This window comes from Rhinopithecus roxellana, chromosome 11 (assembly GCF_007565055.1).
Source record: "Rhinopithecus roxellana isolate Shanxi Qingling chromosome 11, ASM756505v1, whole genome shotgun sequence".
NCBI lineage: Eukaryota > Metazoa > Chordata > Mammalia > Primates > Cercopithecidae > Rhinopithecus > Rhinopithecus roxellana.
Genome location: NC_044559.1, coordinates 105,893,004 through 105,914,526, shown reverse-complemented (window position 1 = coordinate 105,914,526; position 21,523 = coordinate 105,893,004). Strand labels below are relative to the sequence as shown.

At 36.8% G+C, this 21,523-nt stretch overlaps 1 protein-coding gene across 2 annotated transcripts in view; it reads right to left on the bottom strand.

The window, feature by feature from the left end:
- Nucleotides 1-21,523, bottom strand: part of MKX (mohawk homeobox) — a 76,454-nt gene that overhangs the window by 47,204 nt on the left and 7,727 nt on the right. For both annotated transcript variants that reach the window (XM_010381411.2, XM_010381412.2), the window contains exons 4-5: nucleotides 18,514-18,667; nucleotides 17,750-18,085 (exon numbers count right to left, since the gene is read on the bottom strand). In XM_010381411.2, coding sequence (XP_010379713.1) covers nucleotides 17,750-18,085; nucleotides 18,514-18,667 — 490 coding nt within the window. The remainder of the gene's footprint in view (nucleotides 1-17,749; nucleotides 18,086-18,513; nucleotides 18,668-21,523) is intronic.

Sequence of the window (21,523 nt, the reverse complement as noted above, 5' to 3'; positions counted from 1 at the left end):
GGGTAGAAGAATTTTGCCCTCATGACTTTTCAACCTGGTGTTACATCTGTTAATATGTTACGTTCCACGTTAAAAGGAACTATACAGATGTAATTAAGATGATCAATCAGTTGACCTTAAATAGGAAGATTATCTGGATGGGCTTGATGTAATTACATGAACTCTTAACTGCAGAGCTTTTTCCTGGGGGAATGCAGGGGGAGAAGTCAGAGAAATTCAAGCCTGAGAAAGACTCAACATGCGGGTGTTGGTTTGAAAGTGCCAGGAGGCCACAGGGAAGGGGGCTGGGCAGCCTCTAGAAATTGAGAGGCAAGGAAATGTGGATCTCAGTCCCATAACCACAAGAAAATGAGCTGTGCCATTGGCCTGGATAAGCTTGTACGTGGGTTCTTTCTTAGAGCCCAGAATGACTGACAACCTTGATGTCATCCTGGTGAGACCCTGAGCAGAGAACCCAGCTATGCCATGCCAGACTTCCGACCTCCAGAACTGTGGGCTTATAAGTGGGTGCTGTTTTGAACTACAAAATTTGTGATAATTTGTTATGCGGCAAGAGAAAACTAATACATATGCATAAAAACTGTTCTCTGATTTAAAATTACAGTCATCAGTTTTCAACCTGACATTGTTAATGAATTCAGAAACCACATACTGCATTCCTGACTGCTGTATGCAAGCTGTCTGTTCCTGGCCATGTAGGTGCCATGATCTCAGGCCGGACGTCTGGCACTTCTTTTGCCCTTCTTAGTTGCAGAGGCTTCACTTAATATTGTTCGTAGAATATGTGTGTGGAGATGACGCTGCCCATCACCATCTCCAACAGGATATACAGAAACATTGGAAAAGAAAACCCTTCAAATTCCCACATTCCCAGGGAAAGCCTGTTGGAGGAGTATGCTGCAATTGTTTGCTAGAAATTAGGTCTGGACATTTGCTGTTTATGATTTTTGCCCAGTGGTGAGATCAACTAGTGATAACATGTAAAACTCAAGCTCATCGGAGTGATTTTAGCACCTTAAAGGATGAACCAGAGAACTAGGTCTATAATTCAGGGAAAGACCCATGCAGCGTTAACAGGGACTGCCTAACACAATGACGATAAGTGCCCTGCAAGCAAAGAACTCTAGAAATGTTAGTTACTCCACTGAAAGCTTGCTGCTCTTGGAAAGATCTTGGGAACAGTGGCTTATTTTAAATTCGTTACTATGTAAGCATCACAGTTTCCTCCTGCTGACAGATGAACAATCAAACTTATTCCTGAAGGAAGAAAGAAAACTCATAGAAAAATAGTCTATGGTCAGTTCACCACTGCTCAGGGACGTAGAAGTATGGTGAAATACTCAGTCAGCTCATTCACAGTCGAACAAACCAAGGAAGAATCTAAGCCTCTGAGCAAAGACAATGCACTGTATTATTATTAAGAAGAAGAACTAATAACGAAGGTATTAGGGGAAAGCAAAACTATATTGACATTTTCACAATAAGCCAAATATGCAAATTTAAATATGTATTTCATTGATATGTTTTCAAAATACGATCATCTTTTCCCTCCCATGGTTTTGTTTTATTTTGATGTATAATTTTAGTCAATTATAGCCAATTATAGTCAATAATATTTAGTCAATTTGTAGCACTAGCTGAAAATTATTAAAATAACCCAAGTACAAAAGGGTAAAAAAGCAATATGAAGCATATGATATTTAACGCTCCATTAATTGATAATTTTGCTTGAAGGAACTATTGGCAAGAAGGAGTGAAATTCTTAGCTCCTTGTTTTACTTTAAAAAATCCCAGCAGTCCGCACTCAAACAAAACACCAAGTTTTCCACTGGAAGGACAAAAATAAAAGTCAGGTCTAGCATGCTACATGCTTAATGATACAGTAAAACAGTATCCACCTGGACTCCAGTCACATTTCAAAAGTACAGTAGAGATTAGGTGCACAACTGCCAAGTAATAATATACCATGTTATAATTATGACATTTTTTATTTAACTAAATTATATTTATCTCTTTATTCAAGTACCATAGTTGAGGAAGTCTTACCTATCACAATGCATCATGTTTATGTACATGAAACCTACCAGGAATGTTGCAACAGTTTCCACTGCTCCACTGTGTGCACAGTTACTCTGTATTTATTATTCATTGATATTCAGAATCTATGCTTAATTTTGAATGTGTGCAAATTCTCCATAAAACCTCTCAGAAGTAAAGAAAACATCTTTTACCATAAAATCATTTGCTAAAAGTCTATGTTATGGAATTACCCTTTAAGAGGGGGTACTGAATAAGCTTTATTAATTTCTCCCTTGAAATCTCATTAAATTGCAAAATGTAAATTTGAAAACAAATACATGCTTAATGGGGCTCAAAAACAATAAAAGTTACCATTGCCAAGTCAGAAAAGATGAGAAATTCATGGAAAGGAAAATACATATGGCATCAAGTTGGTGGGAAAATCCGAACAGGGAACCACAACTCAAAACAGGTGGAGGGCAAGACCGTGGAGAGTGTGAGCTGCCTCTCCCAAAAGGGCACAGATGTTCCAAGTGCACAGTTCACAGAGAATAAGTGGCCTACCAGGGGAATCAAGAAGGTTGTCAGATACGAGACAGCTGTCAGAAGAGCTAGGGCATACCTCTTCCTCCTCTCTGAGTCCACAGAGAGGTTTTGGGGTCATCTAACCCCAGGATAAAGCTGCTACAAATACTCTTTAAATAGGTTAGGGGACCTGTCTAAGGGGGTCCCTAGAAAAGGCTTTAAGGCCATTAAGAGGTACAGAGTAGAGATTCTAGTAACTTCTGATCTCTACAGGGATCATAGCTGATATGACAAATGAGTGATAAGATAAAAAAAAGTTCTTGGAGAATAAAAATAAGATACCCAACTTAAAAGAAAACCTGCAGTAGAAAAGTTGATTTATAGGGCCAGGCATGCTGGCTCCCATCTGTCAATCTCAGAACTTTGGAAGTCCAAGGTAGCAGGACTGCTTGAGGCCATGAGTTTCAGAGCAGCCTAGGTAACATAGTAAGATTCCCATCTCAACAAAAAAATTTAAAAATTAGCGGGGCATGGTGGCACATGCCTGTAATCTCAGCTACTCTGGAGGCCCAAGATAGGAGGATCGTTTGAGCCCAGGAGTTTGAGGCTGATGTGGGCTATGATTGTGCCACTGCACTCCAGCCTGGGCAACAGAGGGAGATCCTGTCTCAAAAAAAAAAAAAAAAAAAAAAAAAAAAAAAATTAGAGAGAGAGAGAAAGAAAAAAAAAGTTGATTAAAGAATGAATGGGGGAAAAGTTAAAGACCAAATTATTAATAATAATCTGGAAGATAAAGCAGAAACTGTTCAGAAAATGTAGAAAGATGAGAGAAACATAAGAGGAAAAGTAAAGAACCAAGGAATCTCAGGCTAAGATCCTTTCACTGGTGAATTATTTTAAACTTTCAAGGCATCAGGAAGAGCTAATCCTTACTTTATTTAAAATTTCCTAGAGTAGAAAAAGATAAAATATGTTCCAGCTCATTCCATAAGCCTAGCATAACTTTAATACTAAAACTGTGCAAGGAGACCATTAGAAAAAAAAAAAAGAAAGCTAAAGACAAATCTCAGTTAAGAATTTCAGTGCAAAATTATTAAATAATATGTTAATAAATGGAATCCAGAAATATATTAAAATAATATTATATTGATATGGAATAAAAATTTTCCCAAGAATTCAAGGATGATTAAGCATTAGGAAATGTACTACTGTAAATAACTTAAATAGATTAAAAGAGGACAACTAGATGACAATCTTAAAAACTATATAAATAGCAGTTTGTCGTAAATGCAATGACCTATTCAGTTAAGTGTATGGTTAGGGAGATATCTTATGAAATAATCTAGGAATGGAAAGAGAAAGCCTTAACTCAATAAAGTGATTACACAAGAAAACTTCTGCAAACATTATACTCAATGGTAAAATATAAGACAAATTTTCATTAATGTGTGTTATTACTGCTGTGAGTCAATGATGTTTTGTAGGACCTGGCCAACATGATACAATAAATGGAGGGAGGAAGGAAGGGAAAGAAAAAGAGAGTAAATACACAAAACTTACTATTTGAAGATGAGATACTTGTGTACTTGAACAATGGAACTAGATATAAGAAAAATATACAAAATGCAACAGCTTTCCCGTATATCAATTATAGCTATTATTGAAAAGAATTCATCTGCAATAGAAACAATAAGAACAACAAATAAAAAACCAGAAATTAACCTAATGAGAAATATGCCAACCCTATATAAAGAAAATATAAAAACTAATGACTGTCATAAAAGATGACCAGAATAAATGGAGAAATCTGCCATACCCTCAGTGGGAAGATTTGATATAAATATCATGGACAAAAATATTCCCCAAACTAACATATAGAGTCAATGAAATCCCAAACTAACTTCTAACAAGATTTTTAAACATAGAATTATCAAACTTATTCTAAAGTTCTACTAGAAAAATAAATTGAAGGACCTAGATGAGAATATTTTGAAAAAAAAAACTGAAAGTAGACAGACCCTGTCATACATCAAAATGGACAATAAAACTACAGTCACAAAAATGGTATGCTATTCTATTCACAATAGCAAACACATGGAACCAACCCAAATGCCCATCAATGATAGACTGGATAAAGGAAATGTGGTACATATACACTATGGAATACTATGCAGCCATAAAAGGAATGTGATCATGTCCTTTGTAGGGTCTTGGATGGAGCTGGAAACCACTAGCCTTAGCAAACTAATGTAGGAACAGAAAACCAAACACAGCATGTTCTCTCTTATAAGTGGGAGCTGAATAATGAGAACATGTGGACACAGGGAGGGTAACAACACACACTAGGGCTTGTCATGGGGGGTCCAGGGCTAGGGAGAGCATCAGGAAAAATAGCTAAACCATGTTGGGCTTAACACCTAAGTAAGGGGTTGACAGGTGCAGCAAACCACCACGGCACACGTTTACCTACATAACAAATTTACACATCCTGCACATGTGTCCCAGAACTTAAAATAAAAAGGAAATAAAATGCTATGCTATTAATATATGTTATAGTTTGATAGAATACAATAGAGTCCAGAAATAGGTATACATATAAAGGAAGTCAGTATATAATAGGGGTAGCATTTCAAATCAATAAGGAAAGGTAGAAGTATTCAGTAAAATGTGTTGGGACAATTGGCTGTTCATTTGGTGGAGAAAAAAGTAGTCTGATCACGATCTCATATAATTTACAAAAATAAATTGTAGGTAGATTATAAGTATATAATATGTACTTAAAATAAAAATGTCAGAAAATATACTTCTGATAAAAATTATCAGAAAAAGTAAAACATAGCATACTTCTATAATCTTGGGAGAAATCTCCTAAAAATGACACATGACATAAGGCAAACATTGCCAGATTTAAACACGTGACATCTACCCTCTTGGCCTCCTACCCCATGCTCAGGGCCCAACACCCCCACGGGGCAGAGTCCTTTATCTGCCACCAGGGAGGTTTACTGGTGCCATGCTGCCCAAAGCTCCTTTGCAATGTCCCTGTCTTGTGGCTCAGAGCCCAAGTTCTGTTCTAATAGAGACATTGTGATATGCATTTAGCTATGACTTTCTATAAACTGTGGGCTTCCTTGTCTCCCTATGCATTGCACAGAATTGCACTCTGTCAGAGGCGTAAGGTACTTACGGATTATCTTGTCATGTATCTTCGTTTTACAGCTAAAGGAACAAAAGCCATGATTAATAAAGGGACTTGCCTTAGAACACATACCCAGTTGCTAACAGATCTGGCCAATACACAGAGCTGCTGATTTCTGAGGCACTGCTCTCTGCTCTATCCACATTATAGCTTCCTGTGGTCTCATCTACAGGTGGAAAATTTCATGTAGTTAAGGAGGCTGGCTGGAGAGAAAACTGGGGCCCTGCAAAGTCATTTTCCAAATCACAAGTTGACGCAGCAGGAACTTTACTATAATCAAAATATACATTCAATGTGTATTGCTTCAACCCAGCCTCTGCCCAGACCTTTATGCTGTCATTTTAATGAAAGCAGCTGAGAGACAAGGTGAGGTCAAACATAGCACAGACGGGTCATATGCCTCTACGGTTCTTCTCTGAGCTTCCTATGAGCATTTCACTGAGTCTGTGTGTTAGGGGGTGGGGATTAGAATGGAATTTAAGGGTTGGTAATACGTCGTGAAATCATAAAGTTGAGCTTTTTTATATTTTCCTAATGAGAGGAAAGTTATTGTAACTATAAACTAAATTTTACTGCTTCAATCATAGTAACCATGAAATAGTCCTCGAACACCTTTCAAGATAGTTGAGAATTACTATTCCAGATGATTTATGTTTATACTTTTCTAAGCACATTTTAAGAAAAATATATACATACAAAATCTTCTGAAAGAAAAAAGTACACAGTTGAAAGAAAAAAGTACACAGTTAGATAAGCTAGAGTCCCCATGAGCTGCTGCATAAATATGAATTGGTGCCATATTTCTAAAAAGGTCTAAAATAAATGAACCCAGGAGACACCATCAAAACTAAAACAAGACCAGTTGCACTAGTGACAAGGTTATGAAGAAACTCCTTGACCCATCTGGATAGATTTAGCACTCAGAAGAGAATTCTAGGAGAGGAAAATATAGTAAGATTAGATGCAACCAAAACAATGATAAGAAAAAATGGAAAACAATCATATCATTCAATCTTGGTTGCAAATTAGCAAAGGGTGTGTGGACTCTAACAGCAGCCACAATATTGCAACCATCCAGTTTCCTGCTAGGCTCAGGCATCACAGCAAAGACACTTGGCACCAAATAGCTTCTGGCTAGGAATTTTACATTTAGAAATGTAAGCCCCAGTAACATTTAAGGAATTCTCTCCCTTGCCAGATAGCCATCCTCTTGCTCTGAAGCCATGTGACATACCACTTTGCCTTTTTGTGCATCTGTTGTCTACATCAGTGTAGAAACTGGGACGAGAGACTCTGAATTTTGGCCCTTAGCAAAAGGGTACATTTTAGTATCATGACAGTCTTGGCAGAACAGGGCATTCTTACTTGAAATGTCTCTGCCACACTGGGAGATTTGTTCACCATCACCTGAGACTGGCTCGGCTGAAGGGACTATCAGTTCTTAATACACAGGCAACTATGTGAAAACTTAAGAAGCAAGCTGCTTCTTGGAAATATCACTTTATGAATGGTTGTCTCTGACCACCTTTCAGCATTTTAAAAGGTTTCATTTTCGTTTGAGTTCTGCTTTTCCATTTTAATTTTGTATTACTAAAATATTCCTCTCTAAATCACATTGTAAAAAAGTTCTCTTTATTTAAATGAAAACTGATCGAAATTTTCATTTAAAACACAGCACACACACACAAAAAAATTGTGTGTTTTTGGACCAAAAGTGACCAAAAAATGAACACAAAGTGATCAAAAAGTGAACACAGTGTGTAAAAGATGTATGTCTTCATCACTGTATCAAAGACACTCAAAAGTACTGAAGTCAGTGGGCAAGGGGCAGTTTTTACCCCTATCTGCAGTCCAGCAATTCTGAAAGACATGAATAAAGTGCTTAAGAGAATCATGGCCCATTGCTGAGGTGCTACCCAAGTCCATGAGCCTGTGAAATCTAAACTTCAGTTTTGCTTTTTTTGGTTGCATGACCTGAGCAAATGCTAAAAGTGAATTTCACCCTGTAGCACCTCCTACTGGGCTTGGAAAAAGTTACTGACTCACTTTGGGGAAGACTCCAAACTGTTGAAAGTAGAGAGGTGTTGCTGCTTGAAACTAAGACTAATGTATCTCCCCAAAACCACTTTCCAACTGGGTTGTTATCCCTCAAATTGTTTCTGGCCACTTCCTGGTAATAACTTCAATGTCTCCAGTGTTATGTACAAGGCGGAGGGGAGATGCCACTGATCGTCTTCAAAAGTGACCTTGTTTTTCCAACTATGTTCAATTTCTATTACTGCTACTACTACTACTACACACACACACATACACACATACACACCGCAGAAACCTTTGGCCACCAGTATTAATGGTGTGGGATCTTCTGCAAACCATTTCTATTTCCCATAATAACCAAAGATAATCCCTAGGTACTGTATCACTATTACAACCCACAATTTATAATATCAACTTGTGTAAAAACCTTTCCACTCTAGCTATTACAACAGAGAAATTTTTAGAAAGGCACACACAGCTACTCCAAGTTCTCAAAAGTTCAACACTAATGATTTAAGTATTTTTTAAGTAAAAGTCATTTAAGTGCCTGAAGCTGCCAAAAATTGTTAGAGTTACTATACAAAGGATCAGGATCACATCTCCAAGCAACAGAGCAACTCATGGCCAAAAGTGAACATTTTCAGGGCCTTGTATAGAGGCCAAAGCAATTTCCTAACCTGAAAAATATGGGATTGATCTGGAAGATCCTTTAAAAGCTGATTGCTGGATTTACAAAAATCCCTGACTATTTACCTGTTTAGTACAATGAAACAGAGAAATTGGGTAACAGAAGCCGTCAAAGAGGAAAGAGAGAAAAAGTTCATTACGCAGTTGTTATTTAAACACACCACCCTTCATTTAAACTGAAAACTGAGAAAAATATTCAAATTTTGTGAAGGAAATTGGGCAAAGTGAGCACATTTATTATTATATTTTTTCTCTTCCTCAAAACTCACAATTATAAATGATATCATTTATAATGGAAAACAAGAAACCAGGCTTCCAAAATTAAAAGTACCAAAACTCTGGACTGGAAGAAAGCACATATTTACCCTGTGTAAAAATTCTGTTACATCAACAAGACAAATTTTAACCCAGAAAAATACCTGCTTAATTTTAGAAACAAAATAGGGAGACAGAGGGAAAAAACTAACTGCAACTAACAAAAAAAAAAAAAAAAAAAAAGAAGAAGAAGGAAGAAAAGAAACCACCTCCATATTCATTGGGCTATATTCATTAAATAGAATGTCTTGTTGTTTTCACAGACAGTAAATCTTTTTTAAATTCTTTTTAATCTTGGGCCACAGAAGCGTCAATGGATCTTATTTGGTCTTGTCAGTGTATAAAGCGTTTACAAACCTAACTAAATATAGAATTAATGGTAGTTAAGCTTTATATTCCTTATATATAGGAGAAGAAAAAAAAAGGACCCCTTTATGCCAGCTTTGAGTTTGGCTTGATTTTTTACGACTTATTTAGAAGCCCTAGGGAATGAGAAAGCCTCTTAATGGAAATACTGACACAGTCTTAAATATAGTGACATGAACAAGAATTCTATGAAGCTGCCTCAGGATGTGACTGACCACTGAAGCAAGTCTGAAATGCACTGAGTATCAGAAAGTCAAATATGATCGATTTGCTGATAAGTATCAGTAGAACGGTAATGCCAAAATACAGAGAATGGCTTTGCAAGATCAAAATTTCAGGTTGGTAACTTGTTCTTAACAGGAAAATATCAAAAATGTACGGGATCTTTGCTCCTGCAAATGGAGGAGAGAGAAAGTGTAAAATTTCTGTATGGACTTTCTCCTAGTCTCATATGCAGCTAAAAATAGTCATTCTTAAAAAGTCACAACTTTGACTTGGGGTTCTTGTCAACCCTGACAGTAAGTTGTCAACCCTGACAGTAAAGGTGGCAGCAGGGTTTACATGAGTGGATTTAGATCTGTGCTTTATTTCTTAAGTCTCACCTCCAAGGCTATGTATGGTACTAGGTAAACAATAAATCCCACTACTTAGTGAAGTCAAATTTGTGAAAGCTCCATTTGTTTCTATTTGTCTGTCGGCTATGCTTTTTATTATTTGGTGGATTTTCTTTAAACTAGCTAAATTTTTCCATTTTTCATCCTTGCATCTCTCTGGAAGTTTCTCTTTTACTTGAAAATCGATTTAGTTTCATTTTATTCTTTCTATGTTTTTCTTTTGACTCTCTTAAACATTTCATTGTTTTCAGCTTCATTGTTTAACTTTTTTTTTTTTACTTTACGTTTCTCTTCTTTTTAAAACTTTTTAAAAACCAATTCAAACTTATTCAGGACCCTTCCTCTTGTTCTGTTCACAAACACAGATCAACATATACTTAAGTAAATTTAAATTTTTTTATGATTTAAGGAGCAGACATACTAAATCATCAAAACATGAATTCATTCACTTAAGAAACATTTATAGAGTAAGTACGTGAAAGACACGGTAGTAAGCGCTAGGGGAATTATAAAAATTAATACAACACCATTTCAGGGCCTCCAGGAACTCTGAATACATACAAGGCAGTGAGAGCCAGTACCAAAGGAAAGAGATAGGATGCGGCTGCATTTCGGAAAACAACTGCCCACATTCAGCCAAATATGAAATCAGCGTTGCTATCTTTTTTAGGTACCACAATGTAAAAGGACAAAAATGTCAGAAGCTAACACAACCCTAAAATATCTGTACAGTTTCTAGGCTAAACTGCCTCATACTTTCGATTTGTTTGTAAGCCATACAGTATGAAAGTGCAAGTCTCAGCATCTATCTACATGTAGGATTTTTCAGGCTCTCATGTGATACCAAATAACAAAGAAAAGGGAATAGAAAGCCACCCCTGAAGGAGCCAGCACACAGCTCGTGTTGCCAATATTTCTTCTTTTTTCTCTTCTTGTCTGCCATTAATCTCTCAGTTCTTCAAAATGGGTGAAACCCAGGTACAATTGCATTTGGATTTTTGTAAGTGAAGCCAGAAAGAAATGTAATTTTCAAACATCAAATTAATTTGAACTTCAGAAAGAATTCACGCCAATGTGTTTTGCTTCTACCATGACTCCTAAATGTTTACTAAGAATCTATGGTATTCCGAATAGTGCTTAAGCTTTTATAATTCTATAGTAAGCCCATGCATATTCAAGGATCAGCATTTGTATAAATCTCATTTTTAAAGATTCTGCTTAGAAATAAGTAATTAGAAAAGTTCCCTTTTAAAAAGGCTGTCAGGAAGACAAGGCTCGTTATTCAAAGGAGTGAGGGGCAAGTTTCCGATTGTGATTAACCCTGAGGTTACTGACTTGAAAGGGTGGAACAATATAAGAAATACAAGGAAGAGGAAGTTTAGAGAATAGAAAGATCATTAAAGTACCTCTCCAAAGCTGTGCTGAATAGTGTAAGTTTAGAAGAGAAGAAAATTCTCTATTTTTTAAATTGGTCCTTAAATTTCTGCTATCTGGAAATTGGACTTACGTGAAATACCTCATTCCCAGATGGCCTTTGTTAGGTAAGGTACAAGACAAGGAATTGGACAACCTTTCAAGTATCCTTTAAATGTCACTCGCTGGACTGTTGATAGAGGCTTTTATTATTCTCTGCTGGAGTACATCAACAGTCATTTGCATGCCAGGAAAAGAATGTCTGGAATAATCCAAAAAGGCAAAGCTTAATTCTTTCACTAAAACCAAGAAAGTGACAGCACAGAAAGGGAAATAAAATAAGAAAATAAGTGTCCGAGGTAGACTTACTGGTAACAAAAGCCCAAAAGAGAAACCGTGCGTGTGCACCGAGGCACTCAACGCAGGGCCCTTAACACAGATGGCTCTTGATGCCGCCATAAGACTTTTTTTAAGCTACCCCCCAAAACAAAAGTTGAAATGAAGGAAACAGATATTGTCGGGGGAATATTCACTGCTCAAAAAGATCTGCCAAGGCATCTTTTTAAACCTTTCTTCTGGTTCATTTAAATATGGTTTCATGGATAGAGTGGCCAGCACCAAACACAGGCCTCCAGTGAGTCTAAGCCAGAGCCTTCATGGAGTGGCTCTTAATTATCATTTTTGCACGTGGAATGAGTGCACATAGGAGCAGCACCTCATATACCAGTGGATTCTGTCCCAGAAGGGTCCTTGTTACATTGGTTGTTTAGAACGGAGAGTACATTTCTCCAAAGAAACCATGCCATAAATTAAGCTTGAAGCCCAGGCAGATCCAATGGTTTATTGAACTCATGAGCATACCTAGATTTTACTACTGATATCAGCTTAAATTCTAAAGTACACAGTGTGCAGGAAGAGAGAGAAAAAGAAAAAAGAACATTTTCTCCCCTGAGGGTCATTATGAGCCAAGAAAAAAGGTTTGGAGATGGCAGTTGGACTTGTTATCCTCCCAAACTTTCTACGTCCTTGTTCCTCTTCCCCAGTAACCAAAATGCCTTGTTCTCTCGTTTCGTTCCACGTCTCCAACTGCAGCAGGACATCCAAATGGATCCTACCTCCCAAAGTGTCCCATGCACCAATAAATGACTTCTTTTTTCTCTCAATCAAAATCTTCATTTCTTCCCAGGGATATTCACCTCCATCAAGCAATGGGAAGTTAGCCCAATTAATTCATACTAACATAGAAAAGACTCCTATCTGCCTAGATGCTTTGGTTTATACCATATGTGCCTAATTAAGAGGGATTTTAGAGAGTTTAACAAGATGAAGTTTAAACATTCAGCCTCTTGGGAGCAGGATAAATTTATGAAGTATATACTGACAGAGCCATGGGGCTCATAGAGCAACCATTCTAATGCAATAGGCTTTTAAAATTTTGTTTATTTATTTTTTTGAGACAGAGTCTCATTCTATTGCCCAGGCTGGAGTGCAGTGGCATGATCTTGGCTCAGTGCAACCTCCACCTCCCAGGTTCAAGTGATCCCCCTGCCTCACTCCCCCTAGTAGCTGGGATCACAGGCACGCGCCACCATGTCTGGCTAATTTTTTTGTATTTTTAGTAGAGATGGGGTTTTGCCATATTGTCCAGGCTGGTCTCGAACTCCTGACCTCAGATGATCCACTGGCCTTGGCCTCCCAAAGTGCTGGGATTACAGGCATGAGCCACCAGGCCTGGCCTGCACTAGGCCTTAATAAACTAATCATCTGTGATCTGTGAAAGGGAAAAATGCAACAGGGACTTGTCTTCAAGTCGAGCAAAACAAGAGGGGAACTCCACAGGTTTTATTTCAAGACTTGCCTGATTTACTCATTCTTAGAAACCTCTTTCCTCTTCAGTAGAGAAAGAAATTTCATAGGCTTGGTTCTGAGGGTAAAGTCAAACTCTAATTCAAGTTAGGAAAGGTTCCAGTGAGAATCCACTCTGTAAGGTGGCAAAGATGGTTCCATATGGAGAATTTGAACCCTGGTTCAACAGGAATGGAGGTGGATATTACACTGGGACTCCTTAGCCTGGCACCTCTGAGAGCAGACCAGCTGGAGGCTAGAGGCTTGGAGGTCAGTTTGTAAGGAAATTCACTCAGTCAAACTTCTGAAAATTGACATTCGCTAAGCTCACATGATAAAAACATATTATAATTTTAATTTAGATGACTTAATTCAATGGATGACACTGAGTGACTAAATTTCCTTTGAGTATTAATTACATTTAGACGCAATAACCTTAATAATTCTGATCAATTGTAATGGTATAACTACTGCTGTCAAAAATGTTTTAACCCATCTGTATTGAGAGTGTGCTATGTACCTGGCATGAAGCCAAAGACTGGATTACAGAGAAATAATGTCTACGTAAAATCAGTAAAATTATGTATGCATTTGCTTTGATGTTTCTAGCAGTATCTTCAATTAGGATTACTACTTTATAATCCACAAGACTTCTGCCCCCTAGAATTTAATAAAAATAAGTGAAATAAAATTCAGTGATGCATTATCCTTTCTTACACCAACTTTCAACTAGTTTTTTATTTTTTTCTTTGAGACACAGTTTCACTCTGTCACCCAGGCTGGAGTGCAGTGGTATAATCTCCTCTCACTGCAACCTCTGCCTCCTGGGTTCAAGCGATTCTCGTACCTCAGCCTCCCTAGTAGCTGAGATTAGAGGCGACTCCCATCATGCTCAGCTAATATTTGTATTATTAGTGGAGACGGGGTTTCACCATGTTGGCCAGGCTGGTCTCGAACTCCTGATCTCAGATGATCTGCCTGCCTTGGGCTCCCAAAGTGCAGGGATTACAGGTGTGAGTCACCGTGCTCGGCCTCAACTGGCGTTTTGCTTCCATGTATTTAATAAAACTCATGACAAAACAGCCACTCTAACAAAAATGGATGAATAAATGGATAAAGTTCCTTAGCAGCTGGGCGCGGTGGCTCAAGCCTGTAAACCCAGCACTTTGGGAGGCCAAGGCAGGCAGAGCATGAGGTCAGGAGATCGAGACCATCCTGGCTAACACGGTGAAACCCCGTCTCTACTAAAAACACAAAATATCAGCCTGGCGTGGTGGTGGGTGCCTGTAGTCCCAGCTACTCGGGAGGCTGAGGCAGGAGAATGGCGTGGACCCAGGAGGAGGAGCTTGCAGTGAACCGAGATAGTGCCACTGCACTCCAGCCTGGGCGACAGAGACAGACTCCGTCTAAAAACAAAGAAACAAAGAAACAAACAAAAAAGTTCCTTAGCAATAAATTGTAACAAAAACAAATAAATTGTAAAGTGTTCTTTTAAAAAATTTGAAAGTTCAGAATCTTTGTACTACTGTAGCACTGGGGGTGGGGGTGTTAATACAGACTTAGAAAATTTCTATTTAGGTGAGGGAGGAAAGAAAGATATAACCAGATGGAATTGAAAGAATTCAGAAGACGGTTGTATGCCAGAGAAAACCACAGCAGTTGCTCAGAAAGTATTTCTTGAAATCCCCTGTTTTACTATTTATACATGCCTGGTAACCCAGCTACAACTGCAGCAACGCTGTCACTCCATTCCCACAGAAGACAGCCATTGATTGTTTTGATCTGAAACCCAGCAGACCAGTCTTAGGCCACCAGTCTTTCTCAATTCTCCAACCATAAAAACAAATCATTTAGTCTGCCCTTTTTAAGTTGATGCACATGCAGGTAAAACCAGAAGTTTACATGTCTAGGTTGCTTTCTCATTGCTTGCATAACTAAAAAAAAATAAGCTTTTATTTAAAAATAGAATTGGCAAATGAATAGTCCATACATTTGGACAAAGTGCCTTTGGAATGCTTTAATAAAAATAAGCCACTGAGACATTTAACTTTCAAAAGAATCAACTACACAGGCATGCTATTCATTCTGGCTTTATATTTTGTCACTTTTGAAATGCATTTTCAGAAGACTCACCACACTAGGAAAATTGCATAGTCATTAACCTATGTTTTTACTAGGCAATGTTAAATATTGTATAAGAAAAATATTTTTAAATAAAAGATTACCAATTACCAATTACTGTGTCTCATTAAAATTAATGTATTTGTCATTTTTTTGTATTTGCCTATGCACATTTGTACTGTTATAACTGTATTATAGTGTTCCCACAATTTTGAATTGTTTTTCAATTAATACTACATTATAAATATTTCTCAGGTATTTTCATAGTATCAGTATTATAAATAAAGATTTTGACTTTTATGGAGTCTTAATCTGGTTTGGAAATAAGATAACATTTACATTTTTAAAAAATTTGATATTTTTATACATTCCAGAAAAATGCATAAAACACAAGCATTAATTCTTCAAAGTTTGAAAAAAAAACGGATGAATTAAGTCATGTGTTTTGGGAATTGGATTGACCAAAAATCTTAATTTTTCGTGAGTTATTGGCCATTTAAAACTTTTCATGTTTATGAACTTTTGTGTGGAGAATGCCAATTTATTTAAATACACATTTACATATAGTATATTGCGAAACAATTGTGTGTAGTACTTCATCATAATTTTTTAAAACCTTTTTTGTTTAATAACTATTTATTGATTGCTGTTTCCTTCCTTTGTAATTTCCAATTTTAATTTGTGTCTATTTTTGCTTGTTTAATTTATTTTTTTCAGCTTATTTATTTTTCAGCTTTCCATTTGATCTTTTTTGTTTTATTTTTATTACTTTTTTTCAATTATCTGTATTTGAACAATGTGATTTCCTTTCTCGAAAAATAAACATTCATAAAACTCTGAATTACTTTCAAGTTCTCTGGTTAAAATAGTTAGATGTTAATATGTAGTATCTTCATTTTCTTTTTTCTTCTTTTGCAACAGGGGCTCCCTCTGTTGCCCAAGGCTAGTGTGCAGTGGCACGATCACGGCTCACTGCAGCCTTGATCTCCTGGGCTCAAGCAGTCCTTCCACCTCAGCCTCCCAAGTAGCTGGGACTGCAGGTATGCACCACCATGCATGGGTAATTAGAAAAAAAAAATTGTAGCAATGGGGGTCTCACCATGTTGCCTAGGCTTGTCTCAAACTCCTAGGTTCAAGGAATCCTCTTGCCTCTGCCTCCCAAAGTGTTGGGATTACAGGCATGAGCCACAATGCCCAGCTTCATTTTCATTATTGGCTAAATTTCCTTTTTTCTTCTTCCTAGATCCAATTATTGTTTACAAGACGATTTCTGTATTTCTGAGTGTTTAGAGTTTGTTTTTATTGTTAGAGTTGGTGATGCAAAGAGAAAATGAGGTTGATTTAAGTCTTTAGAAATGTATTGCTATTTTCTCTGAATCTTTGTAGATCATTTGTCTCATATATATTTGTAGACATTTGAAAATCAGATTGCTGGTGAAATGATCTACAGGGTATATTAACAGAGCAACTTTAGATTTCTTAATAAAGCCCCACTGTTCACAGACCAAGCTTCTTGATATTATGAAGAAAAGATGTAGTAAAATGTGTATAGTTTATATCATAGGGCCTAGCATACCGTAACTACTGTATACATGATTGGTAGTAGGAGGGATAATAATAGTGACTACAGTAGTGATGTTCTTCCTATCTTTTGTGCAGACTCAGAGATCTGGAGGAGAGTACCTACTATGTGTTCTTGGTCTGGGTTTTCTTATCTGTGATGTAATGTCCCTGTTCTAGATGCTTTCTGAGGTTATTTCCAGCTCTAATAGTCTAAATCCTATTTGCTGGCATTTTCAGGACCCAGACTCTGTCTACACCAGATGTAGATGTAGGTCATGCATATTCCTTGTTCGAAAGTCACCTCATACACTTCTTAAGAGCAAACCTCTCTGGGAACTGAAGTCAAGATAGAAATTTTTACCAAACCTACTACTCTATCTGAAAGTTTTGGACAGGTTGGAATCAATTCTTTATTTCTGGAAGGAAAGTAAAATTTTAAAAGCTATCTTTCAGCCCTGCTTATGCTTTTCAGGAATGAGAGTAAAATTTCCAGAGCAATGGAAGCCAGACCTATACCTTTCTTTCACAAAAGCTTGGCACCTCTATTAATTTGTTTTCATTTACCATCACTATTTAGCAATCAAAGCATTTAACAGAAAAGACAAAATACAAAGTATTTGCAGGACTGGCCACAATCTGGCACTATCCTCTATTATGAATTATTTATAAAAGCCAGTATATACCTCCCCTAAACATTGTTATTATGAAGATTAAAATTATCATTAAGAATGAAAATTTTCCATCTTGAGTTAATTTTTGTATAAAAACAAAGCGAAAATATTAAAAAATTAAAATTAAAAAATAGAAAAAGAATAAAACTTCTTGTCCTTAATACGAAAACTGAAAATTTCTCAATAAGACCATAATCTACTAACAAATGTATCCATTGGCAATTATAAACAAAACAAAAGCTTTGAAACTGAATTATGGGCAATATGTGAATAATCTGATGCCTTTATACCTGTCAAAATAAATCCCTCTGATGCAGTTTTCATTGTGCTTTAAAAAGGTATCACAGGAATTACTACAGAAAACATGGGCTTACCTGTACGATAGACAAAGTTGCCTTCGGTTTCTGAGGACGATGGAGACACTAATTCTTCCTCAAATTCATTGGAGCTAAAAGATCCCGAGTGGTTTCTTTGCCTTGTTTTTCCCATCATGGTAGTGTTCGTGGCCATGACATGTCTCAAAGAGTCATTAAGGTAACGGTTCAACAAGCTGCTCTTGTATTTGGGGGGTGCCACGTAGTCCTCACTGGCCTGTGACTCTGGCCTCACTCCTGCTTTGATGACCGAGCTCTCACTTTTAATCACGGGATGGTGAACTGGGGTATTATAGCCCCCTTCGTTCATGTGGTTTCTTGGAGGATTTTCTCCATCTACAATGGAACAGTATCACTAAGTAGGATGGTATGTATACTTTCCCCCAGCCACCCAACTCTTATATTTAATCCTTTAAAATATATAAAGGAAATATATTTAAAGTATATAAAATTATCTTTGATATTCAAGATCAATTTTTAGGCAATGAAAGCAAATATTTATGTCATCTCTCACTTATGGTATTTTAATTTTAATGAATTTCACTGAATATGTTATTCTGACATATGGTATATCTATAAACAAGAGGAAATGGCCATCATTCCTTTGGTCATTTATAGTATTATAAAAATGAAGTTACTTCATGCAATAAAAAAGAACCGTTATAGCACCATCATATTTTGTGAGAGCAACCTTAAAAATAGCAATTATGGTGAACTTGCTATAGAGGCAAAACAAAGGAAGCAAAATAAAAATATTAACAAACCTTCAGAACACGAGTCATCACTGCTTACGCTAAGCCGTTCAGCATTGCCTTGAACATACTTGTTGTATAACTTTATTCTCAAAGCCCAGCTTAAATCTGGCTGTCGAACGGTATTCTTAAGCCGACGTCTTGCATTAGCAAACCAATTTGACACCTAAAACGGTATTATTTTTCAATTAACAAAACTTAAAAACATTATCCATGGTGCAATTATTTTCTCATAAAGGAGCTAAGCCTCTCTCAGCACCTCTGATCATTAAATATTCTTAGGACATAAGAATACTGGACATTCATATCCATTCATTCATTCGACAAACATGTTGCTTACTACAGACACTGAGTGTATTTGTGGAATAAGGAAAAATGAAGAGGCCTTGACCTCAAAACATTCTAGTAAGAGAAAAGTCCAGTCAGAGAAGTAGGAGGGTATACAAATAGCTAATATAAGAAAGAATGTGATGAATGGCATATCAGACATTAAAATGATACAGGAGTCCAAAGGAAAGAGGGGTTACTTTCATATGTGACTCCAGCCTTTTTGAGGAATTTAAGTGAAGCTTTGAAGAAGGTCCAGAATAGGTCAGGTTGAGAGGGAAGGGAAGTGCATTCCCAATAAAGAGGACACAGGAACAAATGGAAGTGAAATTCCAGAGAAATTGTAGGGCCTGAGGAAGAGGGAAGAGTTAAAGATGACCTTGAGTCAGCAAACCTGTGTAACCAAGAGAAAGGTAGTGCATGTGGGGAACGAGATAAAACTTTTTGAGGAGAAAATGATGTGTTTGGCTTGGGCAATGTCTAGTTTGAGGTGCTAATACTGGTGACATGTCTGGTAAGAAAATAAAAGTGGTATCTGAGATTGAAGGGAGGGGATGACCAAATTCAAGAGGAAAAGGCACAGAGGTAATTATCAAAGTTGCAAGAGTAGAAAGAATGAAAGCAGGGTCAAAGACCAAGCTTTGGAAACCATTAGAGATGAAAAAGGTGGGACCTGTTTGCTTCCAAAAGACGAGCTAGCAAAACAAGCAGAGGCAGAGCCATCGGTGAAGAGGAGGAAAATAAACCAAAGAACTCCTCACTTTAAGCTAAAGGTCAAGTGTTGCTTAGACAAATAGTTGAAGGCAAAGAAAGAAACATTTCAAGACAAAGAAAAGATACTTTCATTCTTTTTTTGAAGATGCTACTGGATTTGATACTTGAGGTTTCTTCTAAAATATCAGGTTATCATCAGTGCAGAGATTTTTAGAAACTCAAAAGGGCAATACTTGCCTTTAAAAGAATGAAACATGGGAAGAGAATTAAGTCTTTCTGCCAGTTTGGTCCAGAACATGACCAAACTGAGGAATTTAAGCTAGGCTTTGAAGAAAGGCCAGATTACTATAATGGTTTGTGTGGCAGTGTTTGTACTGGAAATTTCTCCTTTTTTTTTTTTTTCTAGATTTATACCATAAATAAACATTTTTTGTGCATTACTCAAATCCTTATTATTCTACTTTTAAAAAACCCTCAAATTATACTTTTTCTCCCTGTCCTCGTGGGTAAACACATGGTGGGTTTCCCATATGTATTTAATATTCAATATAGTCAGTATTACCCTCTTTGTACCTGAAGCAATGATAGTCATCCTTTCAAATTTATATGCAATGACATATTATCTCACTATGGCATTTCAGAAGTCAGTTTTCATCAACACTTCTTCCTGCTAAGCTATGTTACTATTACTATGATTCAGTCTGGCTTCAAATTCTCAGTCTGAATTCAAATTCTCAGTCCTTCCCATTCTCAACAGACAGACAACAAAATTACTGAGTGACTATTGTACTTTAGCCATGGTGTTAAGTTCTAGGAATGAATAAGCTTTGTCTTTTGCACTCCCAGAAGGACTAGCAGAAAAGAACTACACATAATTAACTGGGATACACCAGTGAACATTAGCTGTGGAAGCACAAGGAGCCTGATCCCTTTCTTCATGAAATTTCTCAAACTTCCCTTGGATTCTTCAACTCACTGTCAAAATCTTTATCCAACTACTTTATCCAACTATACTACTAACTGGGAATTTGAAAACATTTCTCTTTCTAACTCCCCTCTCTTCCATTCTGTTCTCTTAAATGGATCTTAGCAACTATCATCAAATTCAAGAACTGATGCACCATTTTGATTTAATCACTTCACTTCTTCAAATCCTCATAAATGTCCTGTTATCCCATAATCACCATACAATGGAAAAGGACCTGGCTTCCTGTTCTGAATTTGCCAAAACCATGTGGTATGAATTTGGATACGTCATTCAACTTTACTGAACTTTGAATCCTTCATCTCTAAAATGGATTTGATGGTTCCTAATATCCTTGTTAGCTCTAAAAATTAAGATGGGCGAATACAGCCCAAGTTGCCCTACAGCAATGTTAATTTCTTTTATACTAGGTACTAACCTCCCTCTGTTGACCAGTACTGTCTCCAGCAAGAGTGTTTTTGTCCTTCTTTGCTCCTTTCACACAGAGTACAACCTGCAACTTCCCCTAGATCATTCATATTTACTAGAATTCAACTCCAAAACATTTTTGTAACTTTCTTTACTAAACAGGATATAATTCAGACTAACCTTAAATCTTCACACAGCAACCACACATAGTGCAGTGTAAAATCCAATTCTTATGAAACTCTTCTTATAATGAAAATGCAATGGCCTTCTAATTTTAAAAAAAGTAATACACTATCCTTCTAACAGACAAAAATGGGGGAACATTTAAATGATTTAAATGTCATAGGGGATTAACTAACTTTTTATACATAGGAGTCTTATCTCTTTTATGTTTTATATACTCATAGTCTTTTATTTTTTACCATATTATAATAGTTATACATTAGGTGATTTTCCAGAAAGGTTTGCTGATGTCTAATATAGACTGTTTCAAAACTGATTTCATAAATTGACCACCATCCAATCTGGTAATATATGTATTCTGCTGGGGTTTTTTGTTTTGTTTTTTTTCAGTACAACCTAACAGAT